The 21,375-nt window shown below is 39.6% G+C and overlaps 1 protein-coding gene across 1 annotated transcript in view; it reads left to right on the forward strand.

Moving 5' to 3' along the window:
* Window positions 1-6,083: 6,083 nt before the first annotated feature.
* LOC136875743 (tripartite motif-containing protein 3) overlaps window positions 6,084-21,375 on the forward strand; it is a 134,609-nt gene continuing 119,317 nt past the window's right edge. Inside the window, exon 1 of the mRNA XM_067149319.2 lies at window positions 6,084-6,167. Coding sequence (XP_067005420.2) covers window positions 6,121-6,167 — 47 coding nt within the window. The 5' untranslated portion in view covers window positions 6,084-6,120. The remainder of the gene's footprint in view (window positions 6,168-21,375) is intronic.

Below are 21,375 nucleotides of genomic sequence, written 5' to 3' on the forward strand. Positions count from 1 at the left end.
ATCAAATGTGTGGCATCTATTTTTCTGCCCAGTACACATAAAATCTCATTTTTCAAAATAGTTGGACTTGACCGGTTTTTGCACCGACGTCTTCAATTGGTCAGGGGGTTATGATCCCCTCTCACCACGGTTTGAATCCTGGACTCACTCACACATGACATTTCCATAACTTTATTTATTAACCATGTCAAAGTATTTAAGTCAGAGCGGGAAAGCTTATCAGTCATTGGTAAGAATAAGATGGACAAAAACCAACATGATTTTAGACCACACAAGGGTTATCACGGCTTCATATTCGGTATGCGCCAAGTTATTGATGAATACATTCTACGCCTCCAAAATGTTATCACTTATTTATAGAAGAATGGAGATACGTGTTAATCCGTGTTGGGAGATAAGTTTGACTGCCGAAGATACAAGTTACAGGATCCCGCGAATCAATACTGGCTCTTCGTCTAATGTTACAGGATGGAAATAACGAAGGCAAGTCCACGTAGGCCTACATGGCATCCGTAGATCTTCTTCTTATTCTTATTCTCTTTTATCTGTTTACCCTCCAGGGTCGGGTTTTCCCTCGGACTCAGCGAGGGATCCCCCTTCTAAAACCTCAAGGGCAGTGTCCTGGAGCTGCAGAATCTGGTTCGAGTGATACAACTGGGGAGGATGACCAAGACCTCGCCCAGGCGGTCTCACCTGCTATACTGAGCAGGGGCCTCGGTGGGGGATGGGTAGATTGGAAGGGATAGACAAGGAAGAGGGAAGGAAGCGGCCGTGGCCTTAAGTTAGGTACCAGCTCTCAGATCCCGGTAAAATTGCCTGACCTGACCGGGAATCGAACCAGGGGCCTCCGTATAAGAGAAAGGCACGCTACCCCTACACCGCAGGGCCGGCACACATTTCAAAATTAATGGAGCCTGGAGGAGAAGTGGGAAACCACGGAAAACCACACTCAGGATGGCTGAGGTGGGAATCGAACCCACCTCTACTCAGTTGACCTCCCGAGGCTGAGTGGACCCCATTCCAGCCCTCGTACCACTTTTCAAATTTCGTGGCAGAGCCGGGAATCGAACACGGGCCTCCAGGGGTGGCAGCTAATCACACTAATCACTACACCACAGAGACGGACTTCAAATAGATTTTACAGAAAAAGAAGTTTGAGTTTTAGAGCAGTACCTTTTACAACTTAACGGGCGAAGTAGAAAGGTAAATTCATAGCGGTCTGGTGGGCAGAACACGCTTTAACACGTGCGTTCAGTGCGACACAAAGATTTGTTTAAAGATGGTGGTAACAATATGTTTCACTGCAAATCTTAAACATGTTTAGAGGTTTTTTAAATTTCTAGCGGTCCGGTAACATGAAAATATTTATTTAATGTTTATTGAAATAGATTTTTATGATGCAAAACAATCCGTACATCTCATCAAAATTTATATTTCCATTTATGTTTTCAGTAAATTTGTTAATTATATGTGGTTCTTTTTTTTTTTTTTTTTTTTGCTATTTGTTTTACGTCGCGCCGACACAAATACGTCTTATGGCGACGATGGGATAGGAAAGGCCTAGGAAGTGGAAGGAAGCGGCCGTGGCCTTAATTATGGTACAGCCCCGGCATTTGCCTGGTGTGAAAATGGGAAACCACGGAAAACCATCTTCAGGGCTGCCGACAGTGGGGCTCGAACCCACGATCTCCCGATTACTGGATACTGGCCGCACTTAAGCGACTGCAGCTATCGAGCTCGGTATATATGTGGTTCATGGTGTGGGTTACTGTAGTCACGTCCTAGTTCATGAACCATGGGCAACGTCTGAGTGGCCTAGTAAGTGGTCCTGAGAGTCGGGATACCAATTGCTATGGAATGGGAGTGGGCATCTCGGACATATTCTGAGTTGTGGCCCTCCTTGTGCTTTGGCGGCTAGGTCTATACAAGTCACCGGTGGAGAGATCCTCACTTGGACTATGTGCAAGTAGGGTAGCAATAGCATCCTGCTTCATGAATTTACCGAGCTCAGAACATTTTAAGCAAGCCTCGGACATATGGGAATAACGGAGTCCCAGTCTCATTTGACAGGCGAGGGTCTCCTTGGAAACAACTGGCGAACGAAATGGAATTCGATGGGGAGCTATCAATATTAATGGGGCTTATGGAAGAAAGAAAGTAGAACTGGCTGAGACAGCAAAGATGATGCATCTGGATGTGCTAGGAGTAAGTGATATACGGGTAAGGGGAGATAACGAGGAAGAGATAGGAGACTATAAAGTGTACTTGACGGGTGTTAGAAAGGGAAGGGCAGAGAATGGGGTAGGGCTTTTTATCAGGAATACCATTGCACGCAACATAGTTTCTGTTACACATGTAAATGAGCGAATGATGTGGGTAGACTTGGCAGTTGGAGGAATTAGGACGAGAATTGTCTCAACGTATTCACCATGTGAGGGTGCAGTTGAGGATGAAGTTGACAAGTTTTATGAAGCATTGAGAGACGTCGTAGTCAGGGTGAACAGCAAGGATAGGATAGTGCTAATTGGCGATTTCAATGCGAGAGTTGGAAATATAACTGAAGGATACGAAATGGTGATTGGTAAATGTGGGGAAGATATGGAAGCTAATGGGAATGGGAAGCGTTTGCTGGAGATCTGTGCTAGTGTGGGTTTAGCAGTTACAAATACATTCTTCAACCATAAGGCTATTCACCGTTACACATGGGAGGCTAGGGATACCAGATCCATAACAGACAATATCTTAACCGACTTCGAATTCAGGAAGTCTGTTAGGAATGTACGGGTTTTTCGGGGATTTTTCGATATTACAGACCACTATATGATATGCAGTGAACTAAGTAGGTATCTCTAGGCCTCGGATAGGGTAAGTGAAATCTGTCTGCAAACGAATAAGGATAGAAAATCTCCAGGACGAGGAAATTAGACAGAAGTACATGGATATGATTAGTGAGAAGTTCCGAACAGTGGACATTAAGCAGGTTCAGGATATAGAAAGAGAATGGGTGGCTTACAGGGATGCTGTAGTAGAAACAGCAAGGGAATGCCTAAGAACAACTGTGTGTAAATACGGGAAAATGGTGGAATGATGAAGTGAGAGCAGCTTGTAAACGTAAAAAGAAGGCTTATCAGTAATGGCTCCAAACAAGGGCCGATGCAGACATGGAATTGTATGTAAATGAAAGAAACAGAGCGAAACAAGTAAGTTAGTTGTTGAATCAAAAAAAAAAAAAAAAAAAGTCAGGGGAAGATTTTGGTAATAACCTGGAAAGGCTAGGTCAAGCAGCAGGGAAACCTTTCTGGACAGTAATAAAGAATCTTAGGAAGGGAGGGAAAAATGAAATGAACAGTGTTTTGAATAATTCAGGGGAACTCATAATAGATCCCAGGGAAACACTGGACAGGTGGAGGGAATACTTTGAAAATCTTCTCAACGTAAAGGGAAATTAATCTTCATGGCGGTGTCGTGAACAACCAAGTTCATGGGGAGGAGGAAAATGGTGTTGGTGAAATTACGCTTGAGGAAGTGGAAAGGATGGTAAATAAACTCCATTGTCATAAGGCAGCAGGAATAGATTAAATTAGACCTGAAATGGTGAAGTATAGTGGGAAGGCAGGAATGACATGGCTTCATAAAGTAGTAAAATTACCATGGAGTGTTGGTAAGGTACCTTCAGATTGGACAAAATCAGTAATTGCACCTATCTACAAGTAAGGGAACAGGAATGATTGCAACAATTATCGAGGTATCGCATTGATTAGTATACCAGGCAAAGTATTCACTGGCATCTTGGAAGGGAGGGTGCGATCAGTGGTTGAGAGGAAGTTGGATGAAAACCAGTGTGGTTTTAGGCCACAGAGGGGCTGTTAGGATCAGATTTTCAGTATGCGCCAGGTAATTGAAAAATGCAACGAGAGGAATAGGCAGTTGTGTTTATGTTTCGTAGATTTAGAGAAAGCATATGACAGGGTACCGAGGGAAAAGATGTTCGCCATACTGGGGGACTATGGAGTTAACGGTAGATTATTAAAATCAATCAAAGGCATTTGTGTTGACAATTGGGCTTCAGTGAGAATTGATGGTAGAATGAGTTCTTGGTTCAGGGTACTTACTGGAGTTAGACAAGGCTGTAATCTTTCACCTTTGCTGTTCGTAGTTTACATGGATCATCTGCTGAAAGGTATAAAATGGCAGGGAGGGATTCAGTTAGGTGGAAATGTAGTAAGCAGTTTGGCCTATGCCGACGACTTGGTCTTAATGGCAGACTGTGCCGAAAGCCTGCAGTCTAATATCTTGGAACTTGAAAATAGGTGCAATGAGTATGGTATGAAAATTAGCTTCTCGAAGACTAAATTGATGTCAGTAAGTAAGAAATTCAACAGAATTGAATGTCAGATTGGTGATACAAAGCTAGAACAGGTCGATAATTTCAAGTATTTAGGTTGTGTGTTCTCCCAGGATGGTAATATAGTAAGTGAGATTGAATCAAGGTGTAGTAAAGCTAATGCAGTGAGCTCGCAGTTGCGATCAGCAGTATTCTGTAAGAAGGAAGTCAGCTCCCAGACGAAATTATCTTTACATCGGTCTGTTTTCAGACCAACTTTGCTGTACGGGAGCGAAAGCTGGGTGGACTCAGGATATCTTATTCATAAGTTAGAAGTAACAGACATGAAAGTAGCAAGAATGATTGCTGGTACAAACAGGTGGGAACAATGGCAGGAGGGTACTCGGAATGAGGAGATAAAGTCTAACTTAGGAATGAACTCGATGGATGAAGCTGTACGCATAAACCGGCTTCGGTGGTGGGGTCATGTGAGACGAATGGAGGGGGATAGGTTACCTAGGAGAATAATGGACTCTGTCATGGAGGGTAAGAGGAGTAGAGGGAGACCGAGACGGCGATGGTTAGACTCAGTTTCTAACGATTTAAAGATAAGAGGTATTGAACTAAATGAGGCCACAGCACTAGTTGAAAATAGAGGATTGTGGCGACGTTTAGTAAATTCACAGAGCCTTGCAGACGGAACGCTGAAAGGCATAATGGTCTATAATGATAATGTATGTATGTATGTATGTATGTATGTATGTATGTATGTATGTATTTATATTCATACAGTCCGACTTGGGTGAATGGTCAGCGTACTGGCCTTCGGTTCAGAGGGTCCCGGGTTCGATTCCCGGCCGGGGCAGGGATTTTAACGTTCATTGGTTAATTCCAGTGGCTGGGGGACTGGGGTTAGTACTGTCCCCAACATTCCTGCACCTAACACACCACACATAACAGTATCCTCCACCACAATAACACACAGTTACCTACACACGGCAGATGCCGCCCACCCTCATCGGAGGGTCTGCCTTACAAGGGCTGCACCCGGCTAGAAATAGCCACACGAAATTATTATTATTACATTCATAGCGAAACATTTAAAGATGTCACAAATTTTATAGGTTAAATTCACCTGTTTATTTTACAAATGCTTGTTTTTATAAATTTCTAATCTATTGTAGGCTATTTCAAACCCCGTATATGCTGTTTAAATTTGTCAAGTTCACTGTTATTTTGGAGGGGGTTTGAATCCCCCTAACCTCCCCCCTGGGTACGGCCTCGGGCGTGACTTGATACTGTCAAATACTTAAATTGGAGCGAGCCGTTCCTTCATTTCTTAGCAATAAAACAGACACACGTGCCATGCATTTTTTTCAACTTACCTCGTAGTTTGAATTTTTGGTTAATTCCACTTTCTACAGTGTGAAAGTGGCTACTGGATGACATTAATTGGAAATTGTCATTACAGGCTAACCTTCATCGGTGTAACTGAAAAGCTTCGTTTACAATCGCCTAAATGCTTTTGTAACTGTCATTGCAACATACACTTTATGACTAATATTTTCTACCTTATTTAAAGTCCAGTGAGAGAGTGTCTTTTCATACGTCAGCCATAAAGATCTCTTGTAGATATTGTACTTTATGACAACTGTTTCTTAGAACAAATTGACTGATATTGCTCATCTGATTCAAGGAATATTTTGTTCTGTTTTATCTGGAGTTGAGTTCAGTCTTATCAGTATAGGAGGAAGTATCTTCATTTTAAAATCGTCCTATTAGTTCCACTTCTGGATATGATGAGAGCAGCGACGGGTGTAAACAGGAGCGAATCTTCGGTGAGGTAAGTTAAATATATTTATCACTGTGGAAAAAGGCATTGCGCACTTCTCTCTTCTCAAAATTCGATAGAATTTCTATATTATTATTATTATTATTATTATTATTATTATTATTATTATTATTATTATTATTATTATTGTTATTGTTGTTATTATTATATTAACAAATACATCGCAAATGGAAAACATCCCGGTGGCAATGGTCACTTACAGTATGTAATAATAAAGTGTCCGACTCGTTGGCTGAACGGTCAGCGTACTGGCCGTCGGGTCCCGGGTTCGATTCCCGGCCGGGTCTGGGATTTTAACCTTAATTGGTTGATTCCAATGGCCCGGGGGCTGGGCGTATGTGTTGTCTTCATCATAATTTCATCCTCATCACGACGCGCAGGTCGCCTACAGGTGTCACATAGAAAGACCTGCACCTGGCGAGCCGAACCCGTCCTGGGATATCCCGGCACTAAAAGCCATACAACATTTCATTTCATAATAAAGTAAAGTTAACATAATTATCCAACAAACAAACAAACAAACAAGGACTAGCTGATGTAACTGCGCTTTTTTACGGAATTCTACAATGTATACAGAATTCTAGGTGAAGTAGTGTACCCGCTGTGAGGAAGATTTCCTTTAAATTTGCACTTACGCAGATACCGGTACTTATTGTGTTGACATTGCTATCATGTTGGTTTTCTGTTCATTGGCAGGTCTGTTAAGACTGTGCAAAAACCATTTCTAGGAAATAGCTTTACCCCAGAAACACGACGGGGAGGTCGCCACACGCCGTTTTTAATATTATTAACAAATACATCGCAATTGGGAAATACGCCGGTGGCAATTGTCATTTACAGTGTGATTATAAAGGAAAGTAAAATAATAATTACGCAACAACAACAAGAGTACAACAAGCAATTCCATAAACAGAAAAGATTACAAGAATTACTACTACTTTAATATTCTAAATCCAGCATCATCATATACAAAATCACACACGACTGAAGTATCTCCAGTCCTTAACACTACGGCTTACGATATTATACGTTGAGCTTACTACTAGCTTAACGCTACAAGTGATAATAAAGTAAAAACGTAACTACCCAACAACTACAACAACAAGAGTACAAGCAATTCCATAGAAAGAACATATTGCAAGAAATACTATCAGTTTAACATTCTAAATCCAGCATCATCATATACAAATATACAGTACATACGTGGATACCGAGTTAGGGAGTTTTCATTATAATGGCAGGCCGCCTTGCCTACTGCCAGCCATTCTCCATTTGATTTTTTTAAATGTCCTCAGAAAGTCTGCCTCTGTGGTTTTTGCACAGTCTTAACAGACCTGCCAATGAACAGAAAACCAACATGATAGCAATGTCAACACAATAAGTACCGGTATCTGCGTAAGTGCAAATTTAAAGGAGACATTAGTTAAGATTAATATTAACGTTTTATTATTGGAAATATATGTAGGATAATTGGCCTGTGTATTATCGTGTAAAACGTTTCACTAAAGAAAGTGTGTCTCCAAGAAATATAGTTAAAATTTGCCATAACAACTTGGAGAATGTTAAGAATCAGGAAGCATCTTCTTCTGGAATACTGTTAGAATTACGATGGAAATCCTTACAACATTTTTTTTTCTAGGAAATCGAATTTTAAGTAGGTTCAATTCGCTGACTCCATTATTTAATAGGAGTAACTGTTTAGTTAGGGTATTTAATTTTAAGGGTCCCAGGCGTACATTTTCCTATGACTTGCGTCACATTTTATCTCAATGCCAAGTCCCTCTTAAGATACATTGCAATAGTTGGTACCCGATATGTTAACAAACGGCTCCAGTTGTATGCTTGCCAAATTTGAGTACGGTCCGTAAAGTAATTTTTACGTGAAAGAAACCAAGGACAAAGCATGCGCCAAAACACAGCAAAATATTTTTTTCTCGAAAACTATTAGAGATATGGAGAACATACATATAAACTCTTTAATCGAAATCGAATTTCAGGTACACTCGATGTGCTCCATTGTACAACAGGACTGACCGTTCAGGGAGTGTATTCAGTTTTAAGGGTCCCAAGCGGTAGTTTTTCTACGACATTCTTCGCATTTCCTTTCGCTATATAACCCGTTTAAAAGATAGCGTGATAGTAAGTAACCTATTTAAATATCGGCAGGTTTGTTGATAGGCTACTTAGAAAGACAGTATATTATAAGACATGGAAGAAGTTTTAAAGAGCAGTTGTGATCAATGGAAAATCAAAATATAAACTGGCTATCAAAGGTGTTTAAAGCAATTGTTGAGGAGTGTGAAAAGAGGTATGTACCTTAAAATGTGGTAAGGAAAGGTGAGGACCCATTATATTATAACAGGGAAATAAAGACGTTAAGGAGGTTAGAAAGACAGAGAATTGCGGGAGTAAGGAGAGACTGAAGGACCTTATTAGAAAATTGAATTTTGAAAAAAAGTCCGCTAAGGATAACATGATGGCTAACATAAATGACAGCCGCGTATATTTCAAGGAACAATGGAAGGGTATGTATAAGTACTTTAAGACATGAACAGGTTCCAGGAAGGCCATTGCAGGGATCATTAACGACCAAGGGGAGTGAGTGGATATATGAAGACTTACAGAAGGAAGAAATAATCAGTCAGCAGTATGTAAAGGTATAGGGATAACGTTCAGGTGGAGCAGGCGTCGGGAATTTCTGTGTATGTGAAGCATTCTTCTCCAGCACCACATTTCAAAGTATTCGATTTTTCTCCTATCTCCAGCTCAACACCATCGAAGAAGACTGAGAATACCAGTGTCTGGGCTAGGCTCATTTTAAGTTTCACTGAAATGGAGCAATCCTCTCATATATTAGGCAGTTGAGTCACGATGTTCTTGGCCGTAGTGATCTTCCTCCTGATCTCTATGTCACAGCTGATAGTGTTATTTGTTATTGCTCCGAAGTACAAAATTTGAGAAACAATTTCCATTTTTATGGAGGGGATGCAGTTAATTTTCTGGCCCAATCAACTGTCATCATTTTGTCAATTGCATGTTCATCTACAAGCCCAATTTGATGATCTCATTTCTGACAGTGCAGAAGCACTGTCTTCTCTCTATCATCCACAGCGATGAGAACTGTGTTGTCTGCATATTGGAGATTTGATATATTTCTTCCATCAGGAAATCTGCCATTCCATCTATCCAGTGCTGCTCTTTCGATATATTCACCACCCCTGTGTTGAAGAACACTGGTGATAGTATGCAGCCTTCATGTACTCCATTTTGTGCTTTGAATACTTAGTAGGTATCCTAACAGCTGCTGTGTTCGATTTATAGAGACTTTTATCAGCCAGACAAGATGTTTTGGGACTCCTGTTTCCAATCAAATTTGCCTCATTTTGCCACACTGAAAACTGACGAAGGCTTTTCTGTAATCCAGAAAGCAGATTATTACAGGATGCTGGAATTCTCTGTTAATAACGACATTTACAATATATGAAAGTTGAAAGCTAGGACAGCAGCAAGGATTTATAGGATTCCTGGGGATATATTAAAGGTAATGCTTTAGAATATATGCTATATCTGAAATAGGCTACTTATTTGATTACTGTTTGCATGAAGGATCGATATCAAATGAATGGAGAGCTGCTACTGTATGTTAGCCCCAATGTATAAGGCAAAGGGCGATACATATAAAGCGGATAATTACAGCCCAATAGGCTTGACAAGTGTTGCTTGTAAGCTCGGGAAAGCATTCTTTCTGATTACATTAAACACGTTTGTGGAATTGGTAAGTGGTTTGATAAAAGGCAGTTCGGTTTTAGAAAAAGTTAGTCCAGTGAGGCTCAACTTGTAGGATAGGGTAGATCATCGGAGTCTACTGATGAAAACGAGGGCTATTGGGCTAGACAAAAGAGTTTGAATGAGTGGCTGCATTTCTACAAAGAACTCAGAGAAGCGTTATCTGGTGTTATAATGATTAATAGGGGGGGATCACACATGGCAGTATTATTGGACTTTTATATCTTCGTATATAGAGTATATACGTGATATGAGTAAAGAATTGGAATCAAAGATAAGGCTATTTGAGGATGATGTTGTACGTGTACACTATAGAGTAGTAAATAAGTTACAGGATTGTGAGTGATTACAAAAAGATCTGGACAATGTTGTGAGATGGACAGTGGAATTATGGTAAACAGGGTGGAAAGTCATGTTTCACCAACAAGAAAAGTCAGCTCAGTTTTAATCACTGTTCCCCCTGTGGGTGGGGGCGGTAGAATAACACCCACGGTATCCCCTGCCTGTCGTAAGAGGCGACTAAAATGGGCCTCAGGGGCTCTGAACTTTGGAGCGTGGGTTGGCGACCACGGGGCCCTCAGCTGAGTCCTGGCATTGCTTCCACTTACTTGTGCCAGGCTCCTCACTTTCATCTATCCTATCCGACCACCCTTGGTCAACTCTTGTTGTTTTCCGACCCCGACGCTATTAGGTTTGCGAGGGCTAGGGAGTCTTTCATTTTCACGCCCTTCGTGGCCCTTGTCTTACTTTGTCCGATATCTTCATTTTTCGAAGTGTCGGATCCCTTCCATTTTTCCCTCTGATTAGTGTTATATAGAGGATGGTTGCCCAGTTGTACTTCCTCTTAAAACAATAATCACCACCACCACCACCTTAATCACTGTGTTGATGGAGTGATAGTACCTCATGGGGATCACTGTAGGTGCAGTGGCGTGCGGTGAACATATTCATTACCCGAGCTGCAAAAAGTATTTTAAATATAAACAATCGTAGCCCTACTACACTATCTAAAGTCAACATTACCATTTTATTAGGCTGCATTTTTCTACCTGAGAAAGATCGTTCAAGAACATTTTCAACCACACGCTCGCACATACTTCCAAATTGATATTCACGGCAGTGACGGCCCCATCAGAACTTAATCTATAGCAGATTTTAAACAATGTACTTACAGTTTCATCTGGTGACGCTTCGTGATAGTACAGTCATGGTTTTCACAAAAATACACTGGGACTAAATATTTGGTTTTTTTTTTACTTAAAAAGCCTAAACTAATCAGCAAAATATAACTGGTATTTTATCGTTGCTGAAGTTTTATCCCTTTCGGACCTGAAAGAAAACTGGAGGGGTGAGTTTTTGTTTGTACGTCAAGAACTGACTAAAATGCTCCTCAATACACATATTAATAGTTTATTTTACAAAATAAAAACTAACATCCGAAAAACAGGACCCACACAATTGTGCGTATCAAAATTCAAAATCTCGTTGTATCACGTACGATGGTGTAGCTTCAAAATTTACGTTCACTAACCAATGTACACACTTCATTGATTATATTCCGGTATTCAGTAAAGCTTCTAGATTAATATAAACGCAGTAAATAAATACTTACTTTCGGCACTACTGCTTCCTGCCATCTCGCCGATCAACTGTGCTTTTTAAACTCTTCTTCCTTCGCCCTGGCGGTCAAGCGCATACTAAAATCAATTGAAATACACGCCACGTGTCCTGCACAATCACTGCAGTCCGGTGTAGCGCCGAAAAAACATCAAATACGGTCAGGGATAACTAAAATACGAACCCGCACAATTGTGCGTACTCGGTCTGAAAGGGCTAAAGTTTCACTCGCATACTGAGTGTACGTGCATCAACGACTAACGAGGAAAAATATTTGTCACGACGTATAACACACGTTATATTCACGAAGAATGCCAGAGAACTCGCGAAACCTTCACCTATAATCCAAGAGGAATACTACAAGCATTCACTGTATACCATCATCACAGACAATCAAATACAAAATTATTTTACTTCGCTCTTAGCTCTGTGTTGTGTTCATGCTGGGCAACCTAAATACTCTTCTGCACCTATCGGAACACATACTCTACACCTACCATCAATGAATTGCTCGAAAAAACTGTATACATGCCGAAACCCAAGACTAAAATATCCGTGGTTTCCCATTTTCACACCAGGCAAATGCTGGGGCTGTACCTTAATTAAGGCCACGGCCGCTTCCTTCCAACTCCTAGGCCTTTCCTATCCCATCGTCGCCATAAGACCTATCTGTGTCGGTGCGACGTAAAGCCCCTAGCAAAAAAAAAAAAGACTAAAATATATTCTTCTATATTACAATTGCTTTCATAAACTGGCTCTATTTTTGTTAGCAAGACGATGTGCAAGTGGCTATACTGTTAAGATGTTGATATTTTTCTTGCAGTCTCTAGTGTGTGGCGCTGAAGACTTCGAGTGTCAAGTATTAAAACTCACATTACCTTACCTAAGCTAGCTGGTCTGTCGCCGTAAATTGCTGTCGGGGGAGGATCTACAGCTCCGCCCCGCTGCCAGGACAAGGAAGCTTCAAGTGCATACAGCGACTTAAATTTCGCTGGGGGTAGCTCTCATTTGCGCAGGCAAGGAAACCCAAATCGCTGGAGAAGCTGAACTGCGGTAGTGCGAGCGGATTGTACTTGGCTTGGCTAAGATGTTCGCAATTTTTAAACATTATAAAAAGCGTTCTAAGGAATAATTAGAAAATGTTAATACAAAGTTTTTTACCCCAGCGCTGCTGGGGTAGATGGGTTCAGTGCACGCCACTGCCTAGGTGTTAATACCTTCATTGAGGTAATCGTATTAACGAGGTTGTAAGTGAATGTTACAGAGCTCGTCATATGCATGTAGGGGTTGTAGTGAGGATGATAAAGGACAGGGCGTATACGTCTCTGGTAAGACTCCTATCAGAGTATCGTTCCAGTCTCTGGGAAGCGCACTAGGGCTACGTAATACAAGAACTAAGAAAGATCCATATGAACACAGCCCGATTTGTTCTGGGTGGTTTCCGACAAAAGAGTAATATTACGAAAATGTTGCAAAATTTGAGCTGGGAAGACTTGGGAATAAAGAGACGAACTGTTCGACTGAGAGGTACGTTCCACTTCCAAGCTGTCACTAGAGAGATGGCATGGAGTAATGTTAGTAGAAGAATAAGCTTGAGCAGAGCTTTTAAAAGTAGAAGAGATCATAATATGAAGATAAAATTGGAATTCAAGAGGACAAACTGGGGCAAATATTAATTTATATGACAAGGAATAAGGGACTAGAATAATTTATAAAGGGAAATTTTCGATAAATTTTGTTCTTTGGAATCATTTAAGGAAAGGAAATGCTTGCCTTTTGCCCTATATAAAAAGTAAGGTTCGTTGAAGGAAACCATAAGTTAATGTTCATCGACTGCAAATGTTAAAACATTCAAGCTCTTAAGTGTTTAGGCTTTTTCAATCGTGAAATTACCAGCGTTTCGCCCCAGTGTAGCAGCGGGCTCATCAGTTGGAATGCTGCACCTTTCCAAGACACTGGCGCTAGTGCGCCGTTGATACACCAAATTGAGCAGTAATTTAATTGGGTCCCAGTACCGGTTTCGCTTTAGCGATCCTCAACTGGGCTGTTTGGAAAATAGGTATAAGAATAATAAATATAGATAGTTGATGACGATGATAATAATAATAATAATAATAATAATAATAATAATAATAATAATAATAATAATAATAATAATAAAATGTGCCGTTTCACAGTTCTTTTTAAGAGCTGTAGTAACAAAGATGGAGTCTCTGCGATCAAAATGTCAAATAAAATGCATTTAACGTCAGTACGGGCCGAAATGTAAGTCTTTTCGTCGGTCGGTTACGGAAATGACCGCGTATAGAAGGCGCAGAAAAAAATGACAAATGGACATTATTTAAAACCATTATTCAAGAAAAAAAATGCTCATCACTTATTATATAATCTGACTTCGATGTGTTAAGAAGACGCAAGACTAGATTTGAAAGGGATTATCCAGCGGAGCTAAATACTATAAATTGGAAACGAAAGATAATTTGCGACTACACGCCAATCTGCTGATATCAAGATTTAAACGCTGCGCGGGAGATTAAATACGCAAAAAGAAGAGATAAATAGACTACAGTAGAACTACGTCACGAAGTGGCGCAGGTCCTCAATAAAATTTTCCCGATACTGTTTAATGTTGAAGGACACCTACTGACCAGTTGTTGAGTGCATTTACGCCAATAAAAAGATAGCGGAAAGAAATTTATTTTCAAATTGAAATATATACAGAACATCTGTCTTAGTCGATTTTGAACTAGTTTATTGGATCAACTGTACCCCAACGAAATCTATGCAATCTGAGCAACGCAAGAGATATATTAATTGGAAGATGTCAGCAATGAATCAAATATTCTATTATTGTTCTCTTTCATACGCACGAGTCTTCACCATGGGTCTGTAAGGGAGCAAGGCGATGCTGCTTGGATCCTGACGAGGCGATACGATGTTGGCTGTCCCGGATGACCTGTGATCAGTGTTGAGAAGCTACGATGTACCCGACCACTTCTGGAGGAACCAGATGACGAGATCCTAATCTCAGATGACCGGAGATGAGGAAACATCGAGACCATCTTGAGCAAAGCTAAGTCCATTACCTAAGTCGTTTTCGTAAGTAAGAGTATATTATTTCTTTTATTGCATGTTGATGTTTGTTTTGTGCTAAGACTGTGCGTGGATAAACGTATTGCTGATGTGATTGGAAGTAGGTATTCATCCATATGGTATGTTAATTCCACTTGTAGGCGTGGTCACCAAGTGATTGTGCGATCGTAATGTTTTCCAGTGATATGTGAGGAGAGACAGCGAGAGTTATTATTATTACCAGTGTTGAGTAGTGCGTGAAGTTGGCATTAATACCTGTGTGTCCTAATTTAAGCAATGTCAATCAGTTCGAGATCGTATATAGGATGTGTTTTATGAAGGAATATGGCAGTAGACTACTCCAAGTTCATGTTAAATTTGGCACTATGACAGTAGTAAGTAAAGTAGGCATTTTATGAATGTCACGGCACGTTGATGTGTAAGTTAAGGTTGTGATTTACATATGATGAAGTGAAAGAGTTGTTATATATGAAATATGTGTATATTAACGCGTCATAGATATGATATATGGATGTTAATGATTTATGATGTGGTAGTTATTGTTTTATTCGAGAGAGAAATAGTCATAGTGGTGCGAAGTGAGATCTAGTCATTTCAAATGATGTTTCGGAGGGTGTCACAGAATTCTCGCCAATTCCATGTAATAATTCTGGATCATACGCATTGTACATAGCTTAGGATATGATCTCGAGACGAGTAGTGCAATGTTTCTTTTCATCCATGTTAGGATTACCTAGAGAATCATATATGTACTCAAGATACGATTTGAGCTTTCACTGATTTACTTAGGATGATCTTGAAAATTCTCACGGTGTATAACTTTATTTCTGGATAAATTTCAACCTATAGGCTGATCACTGGTGACCTAGATTTTCAAAGAGAATTAATTTTTTTAGTCGGTGATAGTGTCATCTGACCATGTAGATTTTCCGTTGATAGTATGTGTTATGATAGCTACATATGATATGTGTGGTGACGTTTTTTTTGTTTTGTTTTTTTTGCAACCATGTACGCACGTAGTCTGATAATCAATAAGCTAAGGTCATATTACCTTAAGTTCATAAATTAAATCTTGCGATAATGTTACTTGTAGGGTGATTACGACTTACAATGGACGTAGCTTGGCTCATGATATGTGACACAAGGAAATATGAGCGTCTAAGAGGCAACTAAGTAGGCAGAAGTGAATGTTTAAAATGTAAAACATACAAGAGAGTACTTGTCAAATCAAATCTGAAGAAGAGCTTGGTGATAGCCTCATTGAGAGTCCTAAACCTGCATCTAGACAAACAGTCAGTGAAAATTTAGGAATGTGACAGTTTATAGAGTAAGGATTAGGTGGTAACTAACAGAATCCCAAGAATAATTGATTCAGACAACTTGAACTCCATTTCTTGACTGAACATTAAAAATCGGCAATTCTACTAGCGTTTCTTTATTTTCTCAAGAGAGTGTCACTAGAAATACTGAAAATAGTAGTTAATACAATTTTTATTTTCTTCTTTGAGGATGCATCCTATATTCTTAGTATACTTGATTTTAATGTTTATTTTCTTGCCAGTATGGCACATGTAAATACCATTATCTGTATTCACATTAATTTATTTTGTTATCACCCAGCTTTGTAGGTGAGTTGTATACGAAGGAAAACATAGCTTTTTCAAAAATTTCCCAGATGTTACATGGAATTTATGCTAATAAGTTATGATTTTGGAGATTAATGGGCTTATGAAAGGAAATAATATGATCCGAGAAGACATTTATTTAGGATGAATTCGGAAGATGTAATTTTTCTGAAAGTTGTTGACGGATATAGACTATAGGGTTGACAATGAGTCACTCATTTCAAGAACGACTTCATTGGTAAAAATTTGCGATAATTTTCTTGAATATTTGACTTAATATTTAAAATAAATATGGAATAGTGAAACCTAAACACTCTTTCTCTGTGTTCTTAGAATAAGAATTAGTTGTAAGACTGTAGTAGTTTCAAGCGACGACAATTTCTATAAGAGTTAATAAGAATATGGTACCTAACTAGATACGAGTAAGAGACGTCTTTCTGCGTTAGTTAGAAACTACCATTAATCGACCTGGACGTTTTTCTATTACGGAACTCACACCCGTAGAACTCAGTCACCAGATTAATTGAATTTAGAGCTAGTCAGGATCTCTTGAGTCCATGCCTGGACGCGGGAACGGCGCAAGTAGAAAATGGCGCCTCAACGTGATGCGAATGGAGAAAAACGCCACGGGAACTGTTGGTCGCAAACCAAGTAGAATTTTTGGGATACTCATGTATGTGGAAATTCAAGAGAAAGTCGTCGTGGGAATTCCAAGAGAAAGAATACGACACAGAACGGTGAAGAGGTTGATTCCCATATGTAGCGATAAGAATGAGGAAAACATCGGGAAACCTGTTAAGAAGATGACAGAGATGATAGTCGAATGACGGATCTTTGGTGCAATATTAGAGTAAAATGGGAGAATTTACTCAAAAGAAGTGGGTAAGATAAAGAAGATATTTTAGGAATTAATGGATGAGGAATTATTGATTGTAACAGCAAGATGATTGCATGGAGATGGAGATGACGTACGGTAATTTCTTTACTGGACTGTTATGCATTATTATTTTATGGGATCGAAGTGGACACAGCAAGATATTAGGCTGTGAGAACGAGTAGATGCCCAGTATAGATAATGGAATAGGAGAAAGAAGAAATGGATGATTGCTCTGAAGAGAATAACAGAAAATAGCTGGTAGCAGTCAGAACTCGGAAAGAAGGAAAGATGACCGCTAATATGTTAATTTATTTAGATGTAACTTAGATATAAGAGATAGATTGTAAGAGGTTATTTAAGTTAATTTCAGTTAAGAATTGGAGTCATATGTACATGAACAAGTACCTCATATTTCCTAGTGTGATTGGGTCAACATCGTGAGCTGAGTCAGATCCAAGTAGTGAAGCCTGCCTGTTTATTTACTGAATATATATTGTTGGTTGAAGTAGTGGGAGAGACATTGCTGGAGAACTTGAGTTGTGGAGAACTTAGGGAAAATATAGAGTTTATTAGGATTTTTAGAATTTAGAATACTAATTGAATATCGATATGACGACGTTAAGCCATTTGAAAGCTCAATTTGAGGAGTATCAAAGGGAACAACGAGAAGAACAAGAACAGTATCGGAAAGGCCAAGAAGAGAAACAAGAGAAATATCAAAAAGAACAGGAAGAGAAAGAAAGAAGACAGAAAGAAGAGCATCGGGGATTGTTGCAGGCTATAAAAGAAATGATGGAAGAAGCTAGAAAGGAGAGGTTGGAAGAGAACAGAAAGCGCGATGTAGAAGCTAGAAGACGCGACGAGGAAGCTAAGAGAGGCAGGAAGAAATGAGAAAGCAGGAAGAGACGTTGAAGAAGATGATGGAAGAAATGAATAAGAAACAGGTGGAAGAAATGGCTAAGAAGCAGGAAGAAGAGAAGAATAAAGAGAGACAAGAACGAGAGGAGAAGGAGAAGAGGCAGGAAGAAGAGAGGAAGAGAGAGAAGCAAGAACAAGAGGAACGATATCAGAGATTCATGGAAGATTTGGAGAAAAAATGGGGGAGATACAGGAAGCAAAACATAGAGAAATGATGGAGGAAATAAGGAGAGGTCAGCAAGAACAAAGGGAAGAAATGAATAAATATCAGGAGAAGATGGAAGAGGTGACTAGGGAACAAGAAGAAAGACATAAGATAATGATGGAGGAGATGAAAGAAGAGATCAAGAACAATATAGATGAATGGAAAGCTGAAATTAGTGGAAGTATAGAGGAGAAGAACCGAGAGATACGAGAAGAAATAAACGAAGTTAGGAAAGAAATGACAGGGAACAATAACTATCTCCAGTCTTTAAAGGAGAATGTAATAAAGGATTTATCAGACAACATGGAAAGGTTAAGCCTAGATTCCCAAGAAAAGTGGAGATTATGTGAGGAAAGTATAGGAAAACTAGGTGAGGACGTGCAAACCACGAGTACAAGTCTGGAAAAGAAGTACGACCAGGCTGCATACCAAATTGGGAGCAGAATAACGGAGATAAGGGACGAAATAGAACAACATAAGGATGAATTAAACCAAAGAATATCGAAATCTGAAGAAGGGTTTAGACGAATGCAAGCTCAGTTACGAGAAATTCGGGAGGAAGGACCAGGAAAGACTGTTATGATGTCTGGTAGCGAGCGGAACAGAGGAGTTGAGTTTCAAATAAATGAAAGAGAAGGGACACCCATACCAGTCACACGTTCTAACCACAGTATGGGGGAGACAAATGTGGATAACGGAAACAGTGGTTATCCTACGATTATTAACGTCATAAAAACTTTCGATGATAGACCGAAGCACTTTAATAATTCCACCAGTATTTCGCCCAAACGTTTCCTTAGGGAAATGGAGGATTACTTTAAGGAACATGGCATAGCTGAGGAGAAGAAATTGAAAATAGTGGAAAAGCATTTAGATGCTAATCCAAGCTTATGGTTCCAAGCATTTAAGTATACTTTCCATGAGTATAGCGACTTTAAAACGGCGTTCTTACAAAAATTTTGGAGTCCAGAGGTGCAGCAGAGTTTACGTCTAGAGTTGTATTCTCGCAAGTATGCTACTAATGGTCAAACAGGGTTTAGTGATTACTTCGCTTACCAGTTTCACCGTTTTCAAGATCCTGATTCGCCACCCAGTGAACTTGAAGCGATCAAGACGATACAACGACAATTTCCCTCAGATGTACAACGACTGCTGGCTACTGCTAACCCAACTACGGCAGTGCAAATGGAAACGACACTTAGACAGATCGATATGACTACAGCACCACACCCTCAAAGAATGATTAGGAATACTTACGGTGAAGAAACGGTTAATGTGCTCACACAGGAAAACATCGATAGGAATACCCCTGAAGAAAGAGGAAAAATGAATAGGAAGAGACAATGGGGAAACCAGGAGAGTGGAAGGAGAGATGAAGAAAAATGCTATTGCAGGAAAGGGTCCTACAACCAAGAAGCATATATGGGAAATAGAGCATATAGACCCAACATGCGATACAGGAACCCGTATAGAGAAAACAGAGGAAGAAGTAATTTCAGAGGAAGACATGGTTACGGAAAAAGAAATGTGAGAGACAACCAAGGAAGGGAAACTTATAATCGGAGACCTATACGCGAAGTAAATGAGGACCGAAACGAGAAGGTCAAGTGGGAGAAAGCAATTAGAGAACAAGACGTCAATGCTGATGTAGAGGGAGCGGAGAGTCTTGAGTTACAGAGATATAAAAAGAGGAAACAGGAAGAACAAATCCTCGATCCAAATTCGAGAGAATTCGAATGTAGAAGAGAAAATGAGAAGATAACAAGCAAAAAAAAAAAAAAAAAAAACACGCCGATTTTGAATTAGAAGGTGAGGTTGAGAATATAAAGAACGCATTGGATTCCAAAATTCACAGTTATTTCATAACGCAGGTTGATTCATGGGAAATCGATTCGGAAGAACTGATAAAGGATTTGACAGTACGTCACATGAAAAGAAAATATGAATTGCCTATTATCGTAGCAAGAGTTGGAGAGCTGAAGGTACGTTGCCTAGTTGATTCTGGGGCTAGCATCAGTGTGCTTTCGAAGGAATTATTCCAAGATATGAGTAGAAGAATGAAATTATTAACCATCCCAGTTTCGAAAATTAAAATAAGAGGTATAATTCCGGATAAAACGGTGGAATGCAATATACAAACATATTTGGAAATCAATATTGGAAACAGACACTTTGAACATCCATTCATCGTCATGAACAAAATTAAATATAATATTATACTAGGAATAGACTTCATGACGGTAACTGGAATGACGATCGATATGGAGAAACAAGAAATAAGATTCCCTATATCTGACGAACACACCAGGGAAAACCAAGAACGGATTAAGATCAATGACGACATTATGATCATAGATAACAAGGAGGTACCGGAAGAAGAAAACTTACCGTCGGAAGAGCATCCAAACTTTCAATCAGAGGAAGGAGAGATATCTCTGGCAGATGAAAACATTGTAGAAAGCATAGAAAAGGTAATGGCTATGGAGGAGGAAGAAGACATGCCGAACATTGCAGAAGCAGTGGCGAATGCTAAGATTTCCTCGGTCGGAAAGTCAAAACTTCATGAAATCTTACAGGAATACTCGGATTTATTTAAGAATAAACCAGGACAGATTCCAAATTTTAAATATAAACTAATAGTGAACGATTGGACACCCTATAAAGGCAAACTCTATGGAATTCCGGAGAAACACTTCCCAGAAGTGAAAAAGATCATAAAGGAAATGGAAGACGATGGCATTATAATGAAGACATCTAGTCCTTATTTGAATCCCTTAGTAATTGTGGTGAAAAGCAACGGGAAACTCCGTCTGTGCCTTGACGCGCGTTTTTTGAACGGTCGGTTGGTTCCAGAGTATAATCAAACTCCAAAGATAAAAGATATTATTCAGAGATTCCGTGACATGAGGTATTTTTCAACCATGGATTTTACGTCCTCATACCATCGCATCGTTCTGGAGGAAAAATCCCGATTGTTAACCGGATTTATGTTTGATAATCAGACATATATCTATTGTCGTCTCCCATTCGGTTTGAGGAATAGTTGTGCAGTTTTGGTGAGAGCTTTAGACAGAAATT

The sequence above is a fragment of the Anabrus simplex genome, chromosome 6, assembly GCF_040414725.1.
Source record: "Anabrus simplex isolate iqAnaSimp1 chromosome 6, ASM4041472v1, whole genome shotgun sequence".
Lineage (NCBI taxonomy): Eukaryota > Metazoa > Arthropoda > Insecta > Orthoptera > Tettigoniidae > Anabrus > Anabrus simplex.